General features: G+C 42.8%; 1 protein-coding gene across 1 annotated transcript in view; it reads right to left on the minus strand.

The window, feature by feature from the left end:
• Positions 1 to 9,893, minus strand: part of NIPAL2 (NIPA like domain containing 2) — an 85,273-nt gene extending 75,380 nt beyond the window's left edge. Inside the window, exon 1 of the mRNA XM_003408410.4 lies at positions 9,750 to 9,893. Coding sequence (XP_003408458.2) covers positions 9,750 to 9,893 — 144 coding nt within the window. The remainder of the gene's footprint in view (positions 1 to 9,749) is intronic.
• Between the last annotated feature and the right edge of the window lie 10,499 nt (positions 9,894 to 20,392).

Consider the following 20,392-nt stretch of genomic DNA (forward strand, 5'->3'; position numbering starts at 1 on the left):
ATATTTCCTTTTTGGCTTTGGCTTTTGTATTTTCAATCACATAACTATACTATGTTAGCCATGGAAGCTTAACATATGTAGTCCATCAGTTAGTACAAGTAAGGATGGCTTCAATCCACTCCTTCAAATGTTGTTTTTCAAGTATTTCTAAATCCTTCTCTCTCCTTCTCTCTCTCTACCACTCTCCCTCTCATGGTGACCCCAATACACAACAAATCATAACAACACGCAAACCTCCACTGGTAGATGGGTGGTGGCTGTGCATGAGGTACATCGACCTGGAATCAAAAATCAAACCCAGGTCTCACATATGGAAGATGAGAATTCTACCACTGAACCACCAATGTCCCTCCTCTTTGCTACAGGACCCCTATTTCATGTGGACATTCAGCCCTTCCCAGCAGGCCCCATGTGCTTCAGAGACACCAAGCCCAGTTAACTTTGACCTAAGTGACTGGTTCAGGAAAGGACACCGACCTCACGTGGTCCAGCCAGACTAAAGCCTACATATCTTCTTTAGGGGTTTAGAAAGGCAAACTAGTCTGTCCTGGAAGTGAAAGGAAGCAGGTAGCCTAGAACAATGATCTGCTAAAGGTGCATACAACAACCCTGAGGAACAAAAGTTGGAAAATGAGAATGAGAAACTGAATCTTCCCCAGATTGTTAGAGCCCCTGGGTCAAGGCTTGCCTGAATCCAGACCTCCTCTGCATTTTACATCACCTAAATCTGAAACCCTGCTGGTGTAGTGGTTAAGTGCTATGGCTGCTAACCAAAAGGTTGGCAGTTCAAATCCACCAGGCACTCCTTGGAAACTCTATGGGGCAGTTCTATTCTGTCCTATAGGGTCACTATGAGTCTAAATCAACTCAACGGCAACGGGTTTGGTTTGGTTTTTTGGTTAAACTGTCTAATTTCTTTTTATTATTTAAGCCTTGAAGCGAGGCTTTCTGTAACTTGTAATTTAAAGCCTCTTAACTATCAAAGCATTCTTGGGGGGAAGCCAAGCTCAAAAGCCAGGAGAGAGAGACTCCTATAGCAAGTCAGGCCAGTGGTCTGAGGCACTGAAAGAAGGAAACAACTTGACAACAGAAGAAGGTGAGGTCTGGTGGCTTAGGAAACCAAGGTCACGGGCAGGCAGCAGGAAATTCATGCTATGTAGACCTCAGCGTGTCTTGCAAAATTCAGGTTGGATCTTTGGAGTCATGCCAGGGCAAAAATAAGCTTCACTGAGGCATATAGGACATGACTAAGCTTATGTTAGCCTATGTTTATGTGAGGGATTAGCCAGTACCTCCTGACATGTGCCAAAGATGACAAGAGACCATGCTGAGAGTGACCAAGGGCTGGGCAAGTGACAAGGTAAGGAAAATGAACAGGTACATACATGCTGAGAGCTACGTGCATGAAGGGGAAAACCAAAAACCAAACCAGTTGCCATTGAGTCAACTTTAACTTATGGCAACCCCATATGAAAGGTGTAAACTAAATACAGGAGTATTGGTCCTTCAGGAAAATAAAACAAAACAACAAAGAAGCTAAAGTAAATGGCACCAAAGTCTTGCGTTGACACTGAATGAGCACTCCCAGACTGAGGATGTTGGTCCTGCTGGTTAGTTAGGTAAACCACAGTTGGTGTTCGGGAGACGCAATCCCACTACTGTCACCAAATCACCAAGTACCTCTGTCAGCTGCTCGCAGTGCTACACAGCCCATCTCCCCAGTTTAGAAGTCTGGAAAGTGGCAGAAGAACATGGGTAGAATCCTTGCCTTAGCACGCCAAGATACCAACTATTCTAATTATAAAATTACTCCAGTTACAAAGTGTTCTGGAATATAAATGTCCTTGGAGACTGAAGGGGAGGCAAACATCAAAGGGAGTGAGGAAGGCACCACAGACTGAGAAATCAGTAGTTACAGATGAAAAGAAAGTAAACTTACATCTTAAACTGTCATAGTTTTTCTTATTTCCATTTTCTAATGAGCTGAATCAAACTTGCTTGCTGAAAGAGGACTTGAGGCACTTACTGACGGAGATCAAAGACCACACCCTTCTATATGCATTACACCTCAACATAAAGAAAACAAAATCCTCACACCTGGACCGGTAAGCAACATCATGATAAACAGAGAAAAGATTGAAGTTGTCAAGGACTTCATTTTACTTGGATCCACAATCAACACCCATGGAAGCAGCAGTCAAGAAATCAAAAGACACATTGCACTGGGCAAATCTGCTGCCAAAGACCTCTTTAAATTGTTAAAAAGCAAAGATGCCACCTTGAAGACTAAGGTGCGCCTGACCCAAGCCACCGTGTTTTCAATCGCCTCATATGCATGCGAAAGCTGGCCATTGAATAAGGAAGACTGAAGAACTGATGCCTTTGAATTATGGTGTTGGCAAAGAATATTGAATATACCATGGACTGCCAAAAAAATGAACAAACCTGTCTTGGAAGAAGTACAACCAGAATGCTCCTTAGAAGTGAGGATGGCAAGACTTTGTCTCACATACTTTGGACACGTTATCAGGAGGGATCAGTCCCTGGAGAAGGACATCATGCTTGGTAAAATAGGTCAGCAAAAAATAGGATGACTGTCAAGGAGATGCACTGACACAGTGGCTCCAACAATGAGCTGAAGCATAACAACAATCATGAGGATGGCACAGGACTGAGCAGTGTTTCGTTCTGTTGTACAGAGGGTCGCTATGATTGGAATTGACTTGACAGCAACAACAAATCCCTAAATATACATATACATACATGTATATATTCCAAAATAGACTGATTGTAATGTTATTAATAATTTCTAGTTCCTGTCAAGTCGATTCTGAACCCAAGCGTGTCAGAGTAGACCTGTGCTCCATAAGGTTTTCGGTGGCTGATTTTTCAGAAGTAGATTCTCAGGCCTTTCTTCTGAGGTGCCTCTGGGTGGACTCAAACCTCTAACCTTTTGTTTAGCAGCTGAGCTTGTTAACCATTTGCACCACCCAGGGACTTCTACTATTAGTGATAGCTAGTATCACTACTACTTTCTGTGTGTCTGGCACTTTGCTAAGCATTTGACATACATTCTCTCATTTTATTCACACAACAATACTGTAAGGTATTATTATTTCCATTTTGATAGAGGAAGCTAAATCTTGTAGAAATTAAGAAACTTGCCTACACATCTAGTAAAGAGGCTGAGCTTTTAAAACTCCCCTCTACTAGAATCGGCACTGGGTGGGTCTACTAGAATAAAAAGAGAGCCTTGGGAATTGTCATGCTTTCCGTGGTAGGCTCTCAAATGCCAATTTGAATAATCATCAACTTTTGAGGAAATTTTAAAAATAATTCTCACAAGCAAACAAAATGAACACCTAGGAGAAACATACAAATTGAACATTCAACTGTAAAATATAATACAGGTATAGAAAATGGCATACGAGAATTATCTAGATGAATGAATTATAATCACCTCTGTAGCCACCACTGAGATAAAAAATCAGAAATTTGGCACCAACCCAAAGCCCTTCCTTTGCCCTATCCAAGCACAACCCCTTCCCTGCCCCCAAGAACCACTGGCTTGTGGTTGTAGCAATCACTTCCTCACCCCCCCCCTTTTTTTTTTAATAGTTTTATCACCCCCTCTGCATCAGTAAACACTCTAGCTGAATGTTGCCTTTTTTTCTGGTATGTCTTTTAATTCCGTTCCCCTCCAGTCATCCTCCCCTTTTGTTTCCTGTAAAGATGATTTTTGAAGAAAACAGTCCTCGCAAAGGTGTGAACCTGAAAAGCTTCCCAGAGCCTCAACTTTGCTGATTGCATCAATGCTATCATTATAACTAGTTAGTATGAATGACGCCATAAGGAGGGTTTCAGGTAGATTGAAATGTAAATGCCTGGCTGTAATCTGCCAAATTCACAGGAGCATTAAAACTGTTCCTCGAACAAGGATCATTTTTTTTTTTTTTTAACAGAAGTGCTGATGCAGTTGTTTTGAAATAATCCCTCCCTCCCCCCTTCCTTCCTTCCTTCCTCCCTCCCTCCCTCCCTTCCTGTTGCAGCCGGAACTTGGAACTCGAAGGGACTGCTTTGTGTTTCCCTGGTCTCTAAAGTTTCCCACCTTTGACAGGGTGCAGTCTTACTACTTTTCTATTGCTCATTTTAGTGGGATATATATGAGTGTTCCTTCTCTGACATTTCCGTCTTACACAGGTTCCAGCTTTTGCAGGTTTTACAGTACATACCAAAATCAAAAAAAACCAAACCCATTGCCATTGAGTCAATTCTGACTCATATCAACCCTATAGGACAGAGCAGAACTGCACTATAGTTTCCAAGGAGTGCTGCTGGATTTGAACTGCCGACCTTTTGGTTAGCAGCTGTAGCACTTAACCACTATGCCACCAGGGTACATAAATCTCCAAGTATATCTGATAAAGGGAAAATGTCTAGTTGGATATAAAAGGAAGGCAAAGAAAAAGTAAAACAAACAAACAAAAAAAAGAACAAAACAAAAGGCTTTTTCTTAAAGTGCTTAAGAAGGAAATGGAAAGGACCTAAGACTTCCTCCCAGCCCTTTGGTTATTTGAACGTTTTGGCACCTTCCTTTCTTTGAGAGGTGGTCATACACTGCTACCACCAGGAAAGAGATGGATGGTAGCAAAGCCAAATCACTAAAAGGGTAATATAATGCGCCACAGCTTCTTCTTCAGCTCAGGGAGACAAGCCATATTCGCCACCCCTTCCCTTACTCTTCACATCACATTCTTTTCAAACCTCAGTTTCTAAGCAATGACCTTCAGGCATGGAATAAAAATAGCTTTGCAGTTAAACCTACTAGCTTTAAGATCTTGGGGCAAGTTATTTAACACAAGTTTCCTTGTGAGGATAATACGTACCTTACGAGGTTGTTGGGGGACTATAGAGCTATGAGATAATAGCTATAAAGTGTCACATAGTAAATGCATAACAAATGTCAGCCTTTTCGCTTCTTCCCTGCCAAGTTGTATCAATTTCCTTTTAAATATGTTGACTTTAAAAATTCAAGCCATTGAAAATCAAAAGTTCAAATAAGGGACATAAAAAATTCTGGATTTTCATCTCACCCTATGAAGAATAAACCTTTTTGACAATGTCCTTGTGAGTTTAGATATTTAGCAATATGCATAAACGGAAAGAAATGACAACAAAAACCTCTGTCATAATATTTCTCACATTCATCTTCTCCCAGCCATTACCTTCCCGGTTTGTCCCTAGCTTATTCAGCCATATAGCATGAGGAAGGTCCCTGGGTGGCACAAATGGTTTGCGCTGGATTACTAACCTAAAGGTTGGTGGTTCCAACCCACCCAGTGGCACCCCGGAAAAAAGGTCTGGCAATCTGCTTTTGTAAAGATTACAGCCAATAAAACCCTATGGAGCAGTTTACTCTGTAACACACCGGGTTGCCACGAATCGGAATTAATTTGGAGACAGTGGATTATAGGAAAAAGATGCCTGGAGACCTTCTACTTCAACCCTAATTTTACCAGTGAGGAAACTGAGGCCCAGAGAAACGAAGTGACTTGCCCAAGTATACTCAGCTAGTTAACAGCAGTGACAAGACAACAGCTTCTAAGACTGCTTGCAAATTTAGGTGCCTACAGGGTCAGAAGGAAAAAGAGCCGAGAGCAAGGGGAGAGGAGGTAAAGTGAGGCACACACACCTGGTCTAAACCATGAGTTCCAGCTCACAGTTATGTGAGACAGAGGACCCAGTGTTGCTGGAACTTGTAATTTCTAAACAGATGAATGAAACCTGAAATTTTATATATAATCTTCTTGCTTTAAAATGCTGGCAATGTGTTAAATATTTATTAAACCTCTCTGTAGGTCAAACAAGACATATCCATGGGCTGGATTTAGTCCACAGCTGGCCAGTTTGAGGCTGGCAGCTAATCCTAATTTAAATGTCTTTTATTTAATTTGCTTTGATTCTCTCACTTCCTGTACAAAATACTTTCAATGGCTCCCCACTGTCTAAACGATACAGTCCAAGCCTCTTAACCAGTCCTTGAAGGCAATCCACCATCTGTCCCCAAACTGTATTTCCACTTTACAATTTGTCTCTGCCTTAGTCATCTAGTGCTGCTATAACAGAAACACCACGAGTGGATGGCTTTAACAAAGAAATTTATTCTCTCACAGCCTAGTAGGCTAGAAGTCCGAATTTAGGGCGTCAGCTCCAGGGGAAGGCTTTCTCTCTCTGTCGGCTTTGGAGGAAGGTCCTTGCCATCAATCTTCCCTTGGACTAGGAGCTTGCTGTTGTAGGAACCCTGGGTCCAAAGGATGTGCTCTGCTCCTGGCGCTATGGTGGTATGAGGTCCCCAACTCTCTACTCGATTCCCTTTCATCTCTTGTAATGTAAAAGGTGGTGCAGGCCACATCCCAGGGAAAGTCCCTTTATGCTGGATCAGGATGTGACCTGAGTAAGGTTGTTACATCCTACCCTAATCCTCTTTAACATAATCTAATCTTGTCTCCTTAACCACAGGCAGAGATTAGGATTTACAACACATAGGAAATTACATCAATCACAAAATGGAGGATGACCACACAATACTGGGAATCATGGCCTAATCAAGTTGACACATATTTTAGGGGGACACAATTCAGTCCATGACCTTCTCCTTTTTCCGTTGTAACCAGAAGAGTTACTGAATTCTACTCTCTAGGTGCTAAAATGTTCAGAGAATCACCTGCCCAGGCCAAATGGGCTGCTCCACGGTCCCCAGATATGTCCTACCAACTCCAGACTCTGTGCTTTTCCCTTTCCTGGAATCCTTCTACCTGTACACTCCTATCAATGAAATCACGTCCATCCTTAAGTGTCCAGTTCAAATACCACCTCTCCACAACATTCCTGATGGCCCCAGCTAGAAGTGACCTTGCTCTGAATTTCCAAAGGACTTTATATCATTCACATGACACTTAGCACATACTGCCTTGCTTTGGAGTTGCCCTCATAGCTCATTTCCGCAAGCACCTAATAACATTCCTGGAAGAAGGATTTCGGCCTTAGACTATATTGAATACTGCCATAGTGCTTTGTATATAGCAGGGAGCTCAATAAACCTCCTAAGAACATTATCTTTTGTACTGAAAACCTGTAGATCAAAAATAAAACACCCTTGCAGAACTCTACCTATAGTTTCTGTATGTCTGTGTTGTTGTCGTTAGTTTCCATCGAGTTGATCCTGACTCATGGAGACCCCAAGTGTGCAGAGTAGAATTGCTCTGAAGGGTTTTCAAGGCTGTGACATTTTGGAAGCAGATCGCCAGGCCTTCCTTCTAAGGCACCTCTGGGTGGGTTTCAACTGCCAGCTTTTCAGCTCGTAGTCAAGTGCTGAACCGTTTGCCACACCCTATAAGCAGGCTGTACACCAAGTTGGCAGACACCTGAATGGCACAAAAGGGGCAAAGGCCTCACCTCCCTGGCTCCCCCAAACATCTTCCCCACTGTATGACTACTTTCTACTTGCTTTGAGATTTCCTTCTCCAGAAGCCCTCACAATTTTGCCTCAGACAACATTGACTCTAAGAGGCCACTGTTAAGTACTCATCTGGTACCTGGAAGCGATCCAGGAGAGTCGGTGTTTTTCTGTGCCTACGGTTAATTTATCAGATTTGATGGTTATCACTTTGAAAGGCACAGAGAACTGGGCTATTAGTGAACAGACACTGTGCAAATATTCAATTGTGATAAAACTGATTAAAGCAAGGGAACAAGCATCATTAAACCCTGACTTTACAGCAAGCAAGACTAATTTTGACTGATGGGAGTCAAAATTTTATATCTCACACTATGTTCTTCCGGACCCATCCCCATTTTAATTTTTTATATTCATTTAGCGTCCAAGAGGAAAGAAAAGAAACGTTAGACTCCGTTTTATTTTTGCTGCCCTGGCCAGCACCAGACACACTCAATAAATATTTGTTGAATGATTAAAAAAATGAATTTTTGCTTTTGGTCTAATTTGCACAATCATGGGGAAAGCTGATGCAGTCTTATCTTGAACAAGCAATAGTTTAGGTATTAATAATTCTAATTAACATTTTCTAGATCCATCCTTTCTAACCTACTCAAATACACACTGTCAAAGGCAAGTTAAGCCTGGTCAACATAACTTGTTAGCCTCACATTATGTCACGTGACAATCTGCATTCAGGTGACAGAGAGCCAAGGCAATCAAGAATTCCAGGAAACGCTCAAGAAAACTAAGGAAAACAGAGGTTTCCACTGTAAAAACAATGCTTTGTCCTGTTTTGGACGATGCCACAGCAGGTCACAACTGCTAGCCCTCTAATTTCTTTACCAAAAGCAGAGAATTCATTCTTTAGCTTTTCTTGGGAGTGCTTATAACCTAAGCAGAATAGAACAGATATACTTGAAGAACTTCCCATAAAAAGCAACTCTTTTCTGGTGTATGTCCTGTTGTGTATATTTTCAACAACAATAACAAAAACAAATCATTTTTTAAAAAGTGATTATTTTCTTTCAACTGCCTGTGGGTGGAAAAAAGGAAAATCGGGATAGGTCACAGTACAGCGATCAAGAAGCTCTCAGTTCCTCCACTTCTCCTATTTCAGTACCCTTTGTGAGAAAACAAACTTAAAGCAATACTTTCCTCTCTGTGTTGAAAACTAATAATGGTGAACATACTTATTTTTTCTTAATATAAATAATCTTTTGCATTAATGTTTTTAAACAAAATTTTAACATTTTAGAAACTAACACTCAAGACACTTTTCAAGCATAAAGGGATCCTAGACTTTTCGATTATTGGTTGAAAACCTCAATCTTGACCAACAGCAACAAATATTTTGGGATTATATGGTGGTGAAATAAAAAGATCCATGGGTTTTTTAAAGAACAAGAACAAAGTAACACACTTAGGAAAAGAGGAGGAAGCCTGAAATCCACCATATCAAGCTGGCTCGCCCCCACTTGAAAGAACAGAAACGCTGCTAGAGGAAGGGCTGGCCAGGACTCGTTTTCTGATCTTAAACCGAGCCAAAAATAAATGGGCAGCTCCAACCCCCTTTGATCTTGTTAAATGTATATTTCCAGCGTAAACTGGCGTTGTTAAGGCTGACAGTGTTTTCCCAAAGGGCCGGTGAGAAAGACTGAGAGAGTCACGCCAACTGCAACCTGAGAAGATGAGTGTTCCTCTCACGGAAATGGAAGGGCTGTGCTGGGGACACTGGGGACACACACGCGCAGAGCATCTGCGCCAGCTTATATTCGGGTGCCCGTAATCAATTCCCTGCTTATGAGAACGGGGTGTCACTTTTTTTTTTTTTTAACTGTAAAATAATCCTGAGGTGAATATGAGTGGAGAATCACCCCCACACTCCCTAGAATCCTTGCGGGAGAAGAGGGCGGATTCAGACTGGAGAGGCGGGATTGTTCGGCACCAAGAGTCCTGGGAATGACCCCACAGATGTCAGGGTCACAGACCTGGGCGACCCCCTGCAGTGACAGATGCTGGAGAACGAAGACCGGGGTACCATCGCTCTCCAACATGAGGGCTAGTTAAGTCAGTGAATGTAAACATCATATGTCAGCTTCCCACTTGGGAAACCCGGGTGTCTTTCTGAGAGTTGGCAGGAAAGCGGCCGCGGAGCAGGAGGCGCCGGGAGCCTTCCCGGTCGCCCGCGGATGGCTGGCGCCGCGGCACCGCCCTGCTCCCCAGCCCCGGGCCGGGGGCGGCCGACCCTTACCTGGTTCCTGCGGTACCACGCGCCCGACAGGGAGCCGTTGCCGGTGCCGGGCGCCCCATACGTGAAGTTCTGGGATAGCTCGTCCACGGCGGCCGAGGCGGCTTCCCCAGGGCCCCTGGAGTCCCCGGGAGCCAGGGCCGCCATTAGGTCTCGCTCTGGGGCTCCTCGGACCCGGCTACACCACGAGGCTCCGCTGAGAGGCGCCCTGCGGAGGCCGCTCCGGACCGGCGCTGAAGCCACTTCCTGCTCCGCGCCCCTGCCAGGCGGGCGCGCCCAGGCACCTGGCTCCCGCCCCCGCGCGGCGGCAGGTGTGTCACCCGCCCGCATGCCCACCGGCCCTGCCCAGCCTCGCGTGGCCTCCCGGCTCCGCCGCGAAGTGCCTGCAGGCAGCCCAGGGGGTCCGCGGCCTCGCGGGGCGGCCGGGCTGGCACAGCGTCCTCCGCCTGCCAGGCCTTTGTGCACAACACCCTCACTGGCCAGACTGCTCCAGGGAATCACCTCGCAGTCTGCGCCCTTTTTCCGCATTTTCCGGTGTGGTCTGAGAAGTTCAGCAAATGCCGTTCATTGAAGTGAATAGGGGAGAAAGGAGACACTGACTAACTAAAAGGAGCTACTTTCGCCCCCGCCATACCTGGCACTTCCAGCTTTCTATCTATCATTTGTTTGGTGTAGTGGTTAAGAGCTACGCCGTCTGCTAACCAAAAGGTCAGCAGTTGGAATCCACTAGGCGCTCCTTGGAAACTCTATGGGGCAGTTCTACTCTGTCCTATAGGGTCGCCATGAGTCGGAATCTACTCGCCGGCAATGGGTCTCGGTTTGGATCACGTGTGTGGAGCCCTGGTGGTGCAGTGGTTAAGAGCTTGGCTGCTAAACCGAAAGGTTGGTGGGTCAAACCCATCAGCCATTCACTGGGCGTGGCAGTCCTTTCTTCTAAAGATTACAGTCTTGGAAACTTTATGTGGCAGTTCTACTCTGTCCAACAGGGTGGCTCTAAGTCGAAATCCACTCGATGGCAAGGGGTTTATCATATATGTAAGGAGCCCTGGTGGGACAATGGTTATGGTGTTGGCGAAGCATATTGAATACACCATGGACTACCAGAAGAAGAGCAAATATGTCTTGGAAGAAGTACAGCCAGAATGCTCATTAGAAGCAAGAATGGCAAGACTTTGTTTCACATATTTTGGACACATTATCAGGAGGGACCAGTCCTTGGAGAAGGACATCATGCTTTGTAAAGGAGAGGGTCAGCAAAAGAAGAGGAAGACCCTCAATGAGATGGATTGACACGTTGGCTGCAGCAATGGGTTCAAACAAAGCAATGATTGTGAGAATGGCCCAGGACTGGGCAGTGTTTTGTTCTGTTGTATGTAGGGTCTCTGTGAGTTGATCTCACTCGCGCCACCTAATAACAACTCAGAAGCAGATTGCCACATCTTTCTCCCAGGGAGCTGCTCGTAGGTTCCAACAGGGTTGGAACCAGGTTGGAACCACCAAACTTTCAGTTTGCTGTCGATCACTTTAACCATTGTGTCACCAGGGCTCCACATATATAAAAAAATTTTTTTTCCCACATATATAGGTATAGATATATATTGAATATACCATGGACTGCCAAAAGAACAAACAAACCTGTCTTAGAAGAAGTACAACCAGAATGCTCCTTAGAAGCAAGGATGGCGAGACTGAGTCTTACATACTTTGGACATGTCGTCAGGAGGGATCAGTCCCTGGAGAAGGACATCATGCTTGGCAGAGTGCAGGGTTGGCGGAAAAAACGAAGACCCTCAACAAGGTGGATTGACACATTGGCTGCAACAATGAGCTCAAGCATAACAATGATTGTGAGGATGGCTCAAGTCCGGGCAGCGTTTTGTTCTGTTGTGCATAGGGTCGCTATGAGTCGGAACTGACTCGACGGCACCTAACAACAACAACAATATGTCCATCAGGATTTTTTAAAATTGTCGTAAAAACATTTCAACTTTTAAAATTGTTTTTTATTTGAAAAAGTCATGACTTCCCCAAAATATTGTAAGTATCATGAGAATAAAATTGGGTCAATTAAATCTCAGTGCCAACACCTGCTAGATGCTTAGAAAATATTCTTGGAGTGACAGAAGGAATCCCCAGTGGTAGCAGGTGGACTCCAGTTGTATATTCGCTGGCTAGATCAGGTTCCTTACGGAATGTGTTTTTTTTTTTTTTTTTTTAACAGAATAGGAACAGAAAAAATTGCTGAAGAGTTGCTAGCTATTATATATAAACATTTAGGATGGGAGGCAACTGTTGTTAATGGGCTTAATAACTCTAACCAGATGATCCGGTTTTACCTGTATTCTAGTTGTACTGTGTCACTACACACGGTCTCTGAGGTATCTCTTACCTTGAGAATCCAATGATTCTATACTGTTGCCTGAAGCTTTGGGGCTTGGAATTCTTTTGTTTACAGAATGCTGAGATTCTTCTTACATGATGTGTTTTGACTTCCATGACTTTGTGAAAGAAAGGCTTTCAAGAAAAGCAAATTGTTGCTTACTGAGGGGCAGGGAGAAAGTTGTCATTACTTCTTAGGGGGAATGTGCAAAGGAGAGAAGGAAATGAGAAAAAGTCATTTTAGACACAGAAAAAAGAAGACATGTCATTTCAGAAGTTGTATAGTTTCTTGTTTGAGCACCCAAAATATTCAGTTAACAGTTAATATGGTATGGTAGCTAATTAGTCCCGGCTTTAAGAGGTTGATTTATTTCAAATAAATATCTGAAGACAAAAATATCTTCTTAATACTTTGTATAACATCACATTAATATATGTTGGGGACTTTATTAATGCTTCTTCCAGTTGGAATGCTTTAGGCTTCAAGTAACAGAATATCCAATTAAAAATCATTTAAACAATAAGCATATGTTATCTCCTGAGGCAATGTGTGTTCTGTGATGTTCTATGTTCTATGTGGTTCTATGATGTTGCCACTTCCATCTTTCTGTTCTGCCATCCTTGAGATAGTGGTCCTGTCCCTTTTGATAGTGGCAAAATGACTGACACAGCCAGGGCATTGAATGCAAACATGGCCATATTTAGCAAAAAGGGGCATTTCTTATGTATCTTTTTATTAGAGAAGAAAACCTTTTGCAGAAGCACCCCAACAGGCTATCCCTTTAAGGTCCTATTAGCCAGGACTGGGTCATATGCTCATGTTATAGCTGCAAGGGAGGCTGGGAAAGTAATTCTTGAGTATTTCCAGCCTTTAGAATGGGAGGCAAGGCCTAGCTAGCAAGGAAGAAACGAAGTAGAGTGGAGATAACTAAAACCAAACCAGTTGCCCATGAAGTCAATTTGGACTCATGGCACCCCCATGAGTTGCACAGTAGAACTACACTCCATAGGGTTTTTGAGGCTGTGACCTTTCAGAAGCAGATGGCCAGACCCTTCTTCTGAGGTGCCTCTGGGTGGGTTTGAACACCGGTCTTTCAGGTGATAGTCAAGCACTTAATACTTTGGCCACCCAGAGACTCCAAAGGGTAGAGATAGAGGCAGGGAATAGCTGTTGGATAAGAACCAGCAGAGCTTGGCACAATCGTTCTTTAGTAAATTCTATCAGCCAGATTGTAAGTAGTCATACAGTCTCTAACAGGCAAAACAATAAACTGATCATATTACTTTCCTGTTTAAAAAGCTTTGAAAACTCCCCATTGACATAATAAAGTTCACATTTTTTAAGCCTCGCATATAAGACCCTTTATGATTTGGCCTCCATACTCTGCTATGCTCGATCTCATCTTATTTTTTTAATTAAAAAATATTTTACAATTCCTTTACATTTGTCCAAAACCTCTAATTTTGGAGGAGGACAATATTTGGTGTAGAAAAGATACAATATGTGGCCTGTGACACGCTCTTCTCCAGATTCCAGGATGCAGTTACCCTTTGCTGTTCTAGCATGTGGGGGTGGCTGAAATGAAGAAATCGTGACCAGCGTTCCATCCCACACAGTTCACAAGAGGGCGGCGGGATCGCCTTGTGAACTATTTTGATCCCAGCATTGTAGGCAGAGCTGTGGAGACTGTCCTGTGCTTTTCAATGGCCTCAGCCTCTTGAGGGGTTTCTTCAGGGGATATCTGTTCACTTTACAAGACGACAAGGGCCTTTGATCAAAATGATCCACCTCCTGTTCTCAGTGCTGAAACCATGGAAGTCTGTCTTGCTTGGTTAATTCAAAGAATTCTATGCAGGTTCCAGGTCATTTGAAGGTGAGCTTTATCACACATTTAGAGAGCAGGGTTACATTTTGCCCACCTTGCCTGAGATCACCCACATGCTACATCCACAAAGGAGTTTTTTTAAATTCATCTTTAGCATGAATCACTCAACACTAGTTGTCTTATAATAAGCATTTCCTTAATGATGAGTGTCTAAGGGGCTAAGATGATTTTTAGGGCAAATATTAACTCAGGGATCTCATATCATATACAAAAAGCTAACTCAAGATTAAAGACTTTAATGAGAAAGGCAAAACTTTAAATCTTTTAGAAAGACATATGGGACGATCTCTAGAGGAGGCAGTTTGAGCAGTTGTTAAAGTGCAGATGCTGAAGGCAGACTGCCGGTGCTCAAATCCTGACTCCACTGTTTATTTGCTGTGTGACCTTAAGCTAGTTTAATTTCTCTGTGCCTTACAGTTGTCATCTGTAAAAGGAGGGTAATGATAGTACCTGTTAGGGATCGAATTGTGTCCCCCCAAAATATGCATCAACTTGGCTAGACCATGATTACTAGTATTGCATGGTTGTCCCCCATTTTGTGATCTGATGTAATTATCCTATGTGTTATAAATCCTACCCGCTGTGATGTCAATGAGGCAGGATTAGAGGCAATTATGTTAATGAGGGAGGACACAATCTATAGGATTAGGCTGTATCTTGAGTCAATCTCTTTTGAGATATAAAAGAAAGAAGTGAGCAGAGAAGAGAGGAACCTCCTACCACCAAGAATGAAGAACCAAGAGGGAGCGTGCCCTTTGGACCCGGGGTTCCTGTGCTGAGAAGCTCCTAGACCAGGGGAAGACTGATGACAACAACCTTGCCCTAGAGCTGACACAGAGAGAAAGACTTTCCTGGGGGTGGCACCCTGAATTCGGACTTCTAGCCTCCTAAACCGTGAGAGAATAAATTTTTGTTTGTTAAAGCCATCTGCTTGTGGTATCTTGTTATTACAGCAGCGCTGGATAACTAAGACAGTATCCATCTCATAGGGCTCTTGCAAGCATTAAACAAGTTAAAATATAAAAAGCACTTAGAATAGTACTAACAGTACCTGTAGCAGAAATTACTCAATAAATGCTGGCTATTTATGACCTTAGAGTGGGGAAGAATTCCTTAAACAAACACAAAAAAGCACAAACCACAGAGAATAAAATTGATAAGTGCTATTACCATATTTTTAAGCAAATAATGGAAACCCTTGTGGGTAGTGCTTAAGTGCTATGGCTGCTAACCAAAGGGCCGGCAGTTCAAATCCGCCAGGTGCTCCTTGGAAACTCTACAGGGCAGTTCTACTCTGTCCTATAGGGTCACCAGGAGTTGGAATCGACTTGACGGCACCGGGTTTGGTTTGGTTTGGTATGCAAATAATGCTGCCTTCTATGTTTGTTTACCAACCACCCGCCTACCCCCAGGGTATTTTTGTAAGCCCGCTATGCTAACTTTTTTTTTTTTTTAACAGTAACGTAAAAAAAATTAGCATAGCAGCCCTATTGAAAATACCTCGTGAAGGGAGGGCACAGTTGGCAAATAAACGTATGTTAACAAATACGGTACATTAAAATTAATAACTTTTCGAACAACAACATACTTCAATAGGCACCATAAAGGATATGAAAAACTAAGCTACAAACCAAGAACATTCATTTGTCACAGATATGTCTGACAAAGGATTCACATCCAGAATATGTTAATAATTCCTACAGGTTGGTAAGGAAAAATCAGATAACCCAGTGGGAAAATGGGCAAAAAAATAAACAGGCAATTTACATAAGTGAAAATATGAAGCGTTAATAAACATATAAAAATGCTTTGGTCTTACCAGCTATTAGAAAAATAAATTTCACATCAAAACCTAATGAGAACTATTCTATACCTGCTAGATTGGTGAAGGTTATTATTATTATTTTTTCTATATACAAAGTGTTGTTCTGCAATAGAAACTCTTGTTCACTGCTGATGCAAGTGAAATTGAAAACAGTTTAGCATTATTTGGTAAGGATGAAGATATGCATATGATTTGAGCCAGCAATTTTACTCGTAGGTATACACTGCAAGGAAATCTTTATACATGGACAGCAGGGGAGGTGTGCAGGGATAAGAGCACTGCTTGTGATAGCAAAAACAAAACAACCCCCCCCCCCACAAAGACAACATCGACTGAAAACAACCCAAGTGTCCAAGGTATCCATCAACTGTAGTAGTGGGAAAATGAACTATGATACATTAATACCCAAACTCCAAAACCAAACTCATCACCATCCAGTCAGTCCTGACTCCTAACAACTCTATAGGATAGAGTAGAACTGCCTCATAGGATTTCCAAGGCTGTAATCTTTACAAAAGCAGACTACTACGTCTTTCTCCCATTGAGTGGCTGGTAGGCTCGAACTGCCAACTTTTCAGTTAGCAGCTGAGGGCTTAACCACTGTACCACCTGGGCTCCCTGTACTTTTGAGGTAGATACTGGGCAGCTGTAGTTCAGGTAATTTGTATACAATGGGATTCTTTACAGCAGTGAAATTGCCTGAACTACAGCGACACAGTACCCATATCAACATGGGTGAATTTCAGAAATATAATATTGGGGGGCAAAAGCAAGTCCACAGAAGATTACATACAATAAGATTTAAAAGCATGCAAAAAAAAAAAAAAAAAAAGACACTACATTTTTAAGGAATAGAAAAACGAAAGAAAAGCAAGGATGATAAACAAAAAATTCAGGATAGTGGTTACCTCTGAGAAACTTCTAAGGTATTGGCAATGTTCTATTTTTCAAGATGAGTGGTGGGTTACATGGGTATTCATTTTATTGTTATTCTCAAAATTATAATATTTCAATAAACTGTAATTCACAACAGAAACATTAGTTATTACTGAAAAGGACATTAGATAGGAGTTGGTTTGAGGGAACCAGGAGTTTCATTCTTTGCACCTCACTTTGAAGCCACCGGAGGCTTCTGAGAAGGGAGTGTTGGGGTCAGTCCATGGTTGAGGGAGACCGTTTCAGAGTGGGAGAGATCCCTTGAGGGTTGAACTAGGGCTAAAAGGCTGAGCACAGTCCTGGTGTGACCCTTAGGCCCTGAGGCAGAATTGTGTCTCTGGGAACCAGGCATGAAAGTGGGATCCAAGCAACATGGAATTTAAAACAGCAGGGGTTAGTGAGAGATCACAAGGGAGGTGGGTGAGACCAAGGGAGGAGAAAGCTGATAAGAGTATCTGCTATCAGGCCTGGAGAAGTAGAAACAGAACCAAAACCAAACCCAACAGACAACATGTTAATCTAGTACACACCCCCTTTTAGGCCTCTGACCTTTTCTTGCCTGTTTAAAGATGTCTTTCCTTACCCCTGCCCATCCCGTCCTCTGTGCCCCATCCCATCTGCCTTTATTGGCTTGTGGCTGTCTGTATAGGACTTTCCAAGGCTGTGTCCCACCCAGGCCATCCTCCTCAGACAGTACACAACCCTCTCTCCCCTGCCTTATCTTCAACCCTACTGTCTCACATCTCATTCCTCACTCTCTACTTTTCAGAGAAGTATTTGGTAGTGAATCCATGCCATGGTATTAACATAATAGATTTTCTTCTTCTGTGGTTATTTGCTTTCTCAGTGGACTCTCCTGGCGATACAGCTCCTAAACCCAAAAGAATATTTCTGTCCTAGTGACAGTTGGAGTTCATCTTGAGGTACCCTGGAAGAAAGGCCTAGAGATTTACTTTAGAAAAATCAGCCATTGAAAACCCTATGGAGCATAGTTCTACTCTGATACACTTGGGGCCACCACGAGTTGGAGTCGACTTGACGGCAACTGGTTACTGGTTAAAAATTTGGGTAGATGGAGGTGGGGCATGAAAAACTGCCTCTCAAATCTTAACCTGTAATAGGTTTCTTACTGATAGGACTGGTCCTGAATTGGAGAAAGTATTGAGGGAAATTAGAGAAAGAGAAAACAAAAAACAAAATTTTAATTTTAGAAATAAAATATTTAAATTTAGGTGACAACACAACAGATTTTTGATGCAATAGCCAGATAAAAATGCCCTGAAGTGAGAAATACAGGACTAGACAAATGGTCGCAGATGTTCTGTCAAAAGGTATCTCTCTACCTCTTGGTCATCCTTCCCCTCTAGTTCATAGTTTACAAAGGACGTCACTTCTGCTCTTCCACTTGATTCCCACAAAAGCTCTGTGAAGTAGGCAGACCATTTGCATTTTTAAAAAGCATTTCTAAAATTTGCATTTTTAAGGAGAAAAAGAAAAATTTTGGCCTAGAGAAGCTACATTACTTATTCAATCTTCACGGCTAGTTAGTGTGGAGTCAGGACTTCTGCTCAATTAAGACAGCCTGGGTAGATGGGCTTCTCAAGCAAGGGGAAGAAAGAGAAGATTCTATTTTATATTTAATACTGACAAAATGGCCTATAAAACTAGATATGACAAATGTGGCAAGTAGAAGTTTCACAGGCATAAATTTGATAATTTCTACCATTTTTCTTTGGCCTGGAGTCCTATAATCTAAGACCGTAGAAATGTTGTGGACACAGATAAATCACTATAATCATCCAATTTTTGATGTCTATAATCATCCAGTTTGGCATTTAGGCTTCTATAAGCATTCTAGCTAAACAGGATTTATGTTCTAGCTTTCTCCTCCTGCTCCGCCATTATTATCATCATCATTGTCATCACCTCCATCAACATCCGAGGTTTATTGACTGGCCTGCTGCTCACCTGGCTCTGTGCTGGCGGAGGAATTCAGTATTCATGGGAGAAACTAGATCTGGTCCTTTGCTTTGAGTGGCTTAATTGCAATTTAGGAGATAGAACATATACTTAACAAGATGTTGTTAGCTGCTGCTGAGTTGGCCCCCAACTCATTGTAATCTCACGTACAAAAGGTTGCAGATCAGGCTGTTAGGGTCCATAAGATTTTCTCTGGTTGGTTTTTGGAAGTAGATTGCCAGGCTTTTCTTCTTAATCCTTCTTTCATCTTAGTCTGGAATACCTGATGAAACCTGTTCGGCATTATAGCAACACCAAAGCCTCCACTGACAGACAGTGAAGTGCATTGGCCAGAATCGAACCTGGGTCTCCACATGGAAGGGGAGAATTCTGCCACTGAACCACAACTGCTCCGCAGGGTACTTCATGAGCACTCTGGAAACATGATGGAAACTGCTCAAAGCGTGGTGACACGGTATGAGCTCCACCTCCTGTCCAGTAATGAGACAGACCACATAGGAGCCACCCCGACTTACCCCAAGGCTCTCTTGTAAGCTCTTGGAGGCAGTGTGGGGTTATGGAAAGAGATGTGTTTCAGTTGACATGTGCTCCAGTTCTGACTCTGGCGCTAACCAGCTGTGTGGCCTTGGGCAAGTTGCTTCTCCTCCCTGGGTCTCGTTTTTTCATCTTACAAATGAGATGTTTGGACTAGATAATCTTTCAGAATGTTTCCAACTCTGAAGTATGAGCCTAGACAAACTTTTACATTTACAATCTTTTCTCTGTTTATCATGACGTTGCTTATTGGTCCAGTCGTGAGGATTTTTGTTTTCTTTATGTTGAGGTGTAATCCGTACTGAAGGCTGTAGTCTTTGATTTTTATTAGTAAGTACTTCAAGTCCTCTTCACTTTCAGGAAGCGAAGTTGGGTCATCTACATATCGCAGGTTGTTAGTGAGACTTCCTTCAATCCTGACGCTGCATTCTTCTTCATATAGTCCAGTTTCTCAGATTATTTGCTCAGCATACAGATTGAATAAGTATGGCGAAAGGATACAGCCCTGACACACACTTTTCCTGATTTTAAACCACACAGGATCCCCTTTTCTGTTCAAACAGCTGCCTCTTGGTCTATTTACACGTTCTGCATGAGTACAATTAAGTGTTCTGGAATTCCCATTCTTCGCCAGGTCCTTCTTCCCAGTCTGTCTTAATCTACAAGCTCCGCTGAAACCTGTCCACCATGGATGACCCTGCTGGTATTTGAAAGGCTGGTGGCATAGCTACCAGCATCATAGCAACATGCAAGCCACCACAGTATGACAAACTGACAGATGAGTAGTGGGGACAGTGCCTACACATAGGAAATATTCAACAAATAAGAGCCATTAGTTTGACTATTTCCAGTGTATTTCTAAGTACATGCAGTGTAGTGCAGTGATTAGCACTGCAACACTGGATTCAGACAGATCTAGGTTTGAACTTAGCTCTGTCCCTGGCCAACTCTGTGGCCTTAAACCAAGCCAAATCAATCCAAAACAAACCTATTGCCTCCAACTTGATTCCAACTCATAGCAACCTTATAAGGTCACCATGATAAGGTCTCTGGCCTTGTTGTTGTTAGGTGCCGTCGAGTCAGTTCCGACTCATAGCAACCCTATG

The sequence above is a fragment of the Loxodonta africana genome, chromosome 14 (genome assembly GCF_030014295.1).
Source record: "Loxodonta africana isolate mLoxAfr1 chromosome 14, mLoxAfr1.hap2, whole genome shotgun sequence".
In the NCBI taxonomy this organism is placed as follows: domain Eukaryota; kingdom Metazoa; phylum Chordata; class Mammalia; order Proboscidea; family Elephantidae; genus Loxodonta; species Loxodonta africana.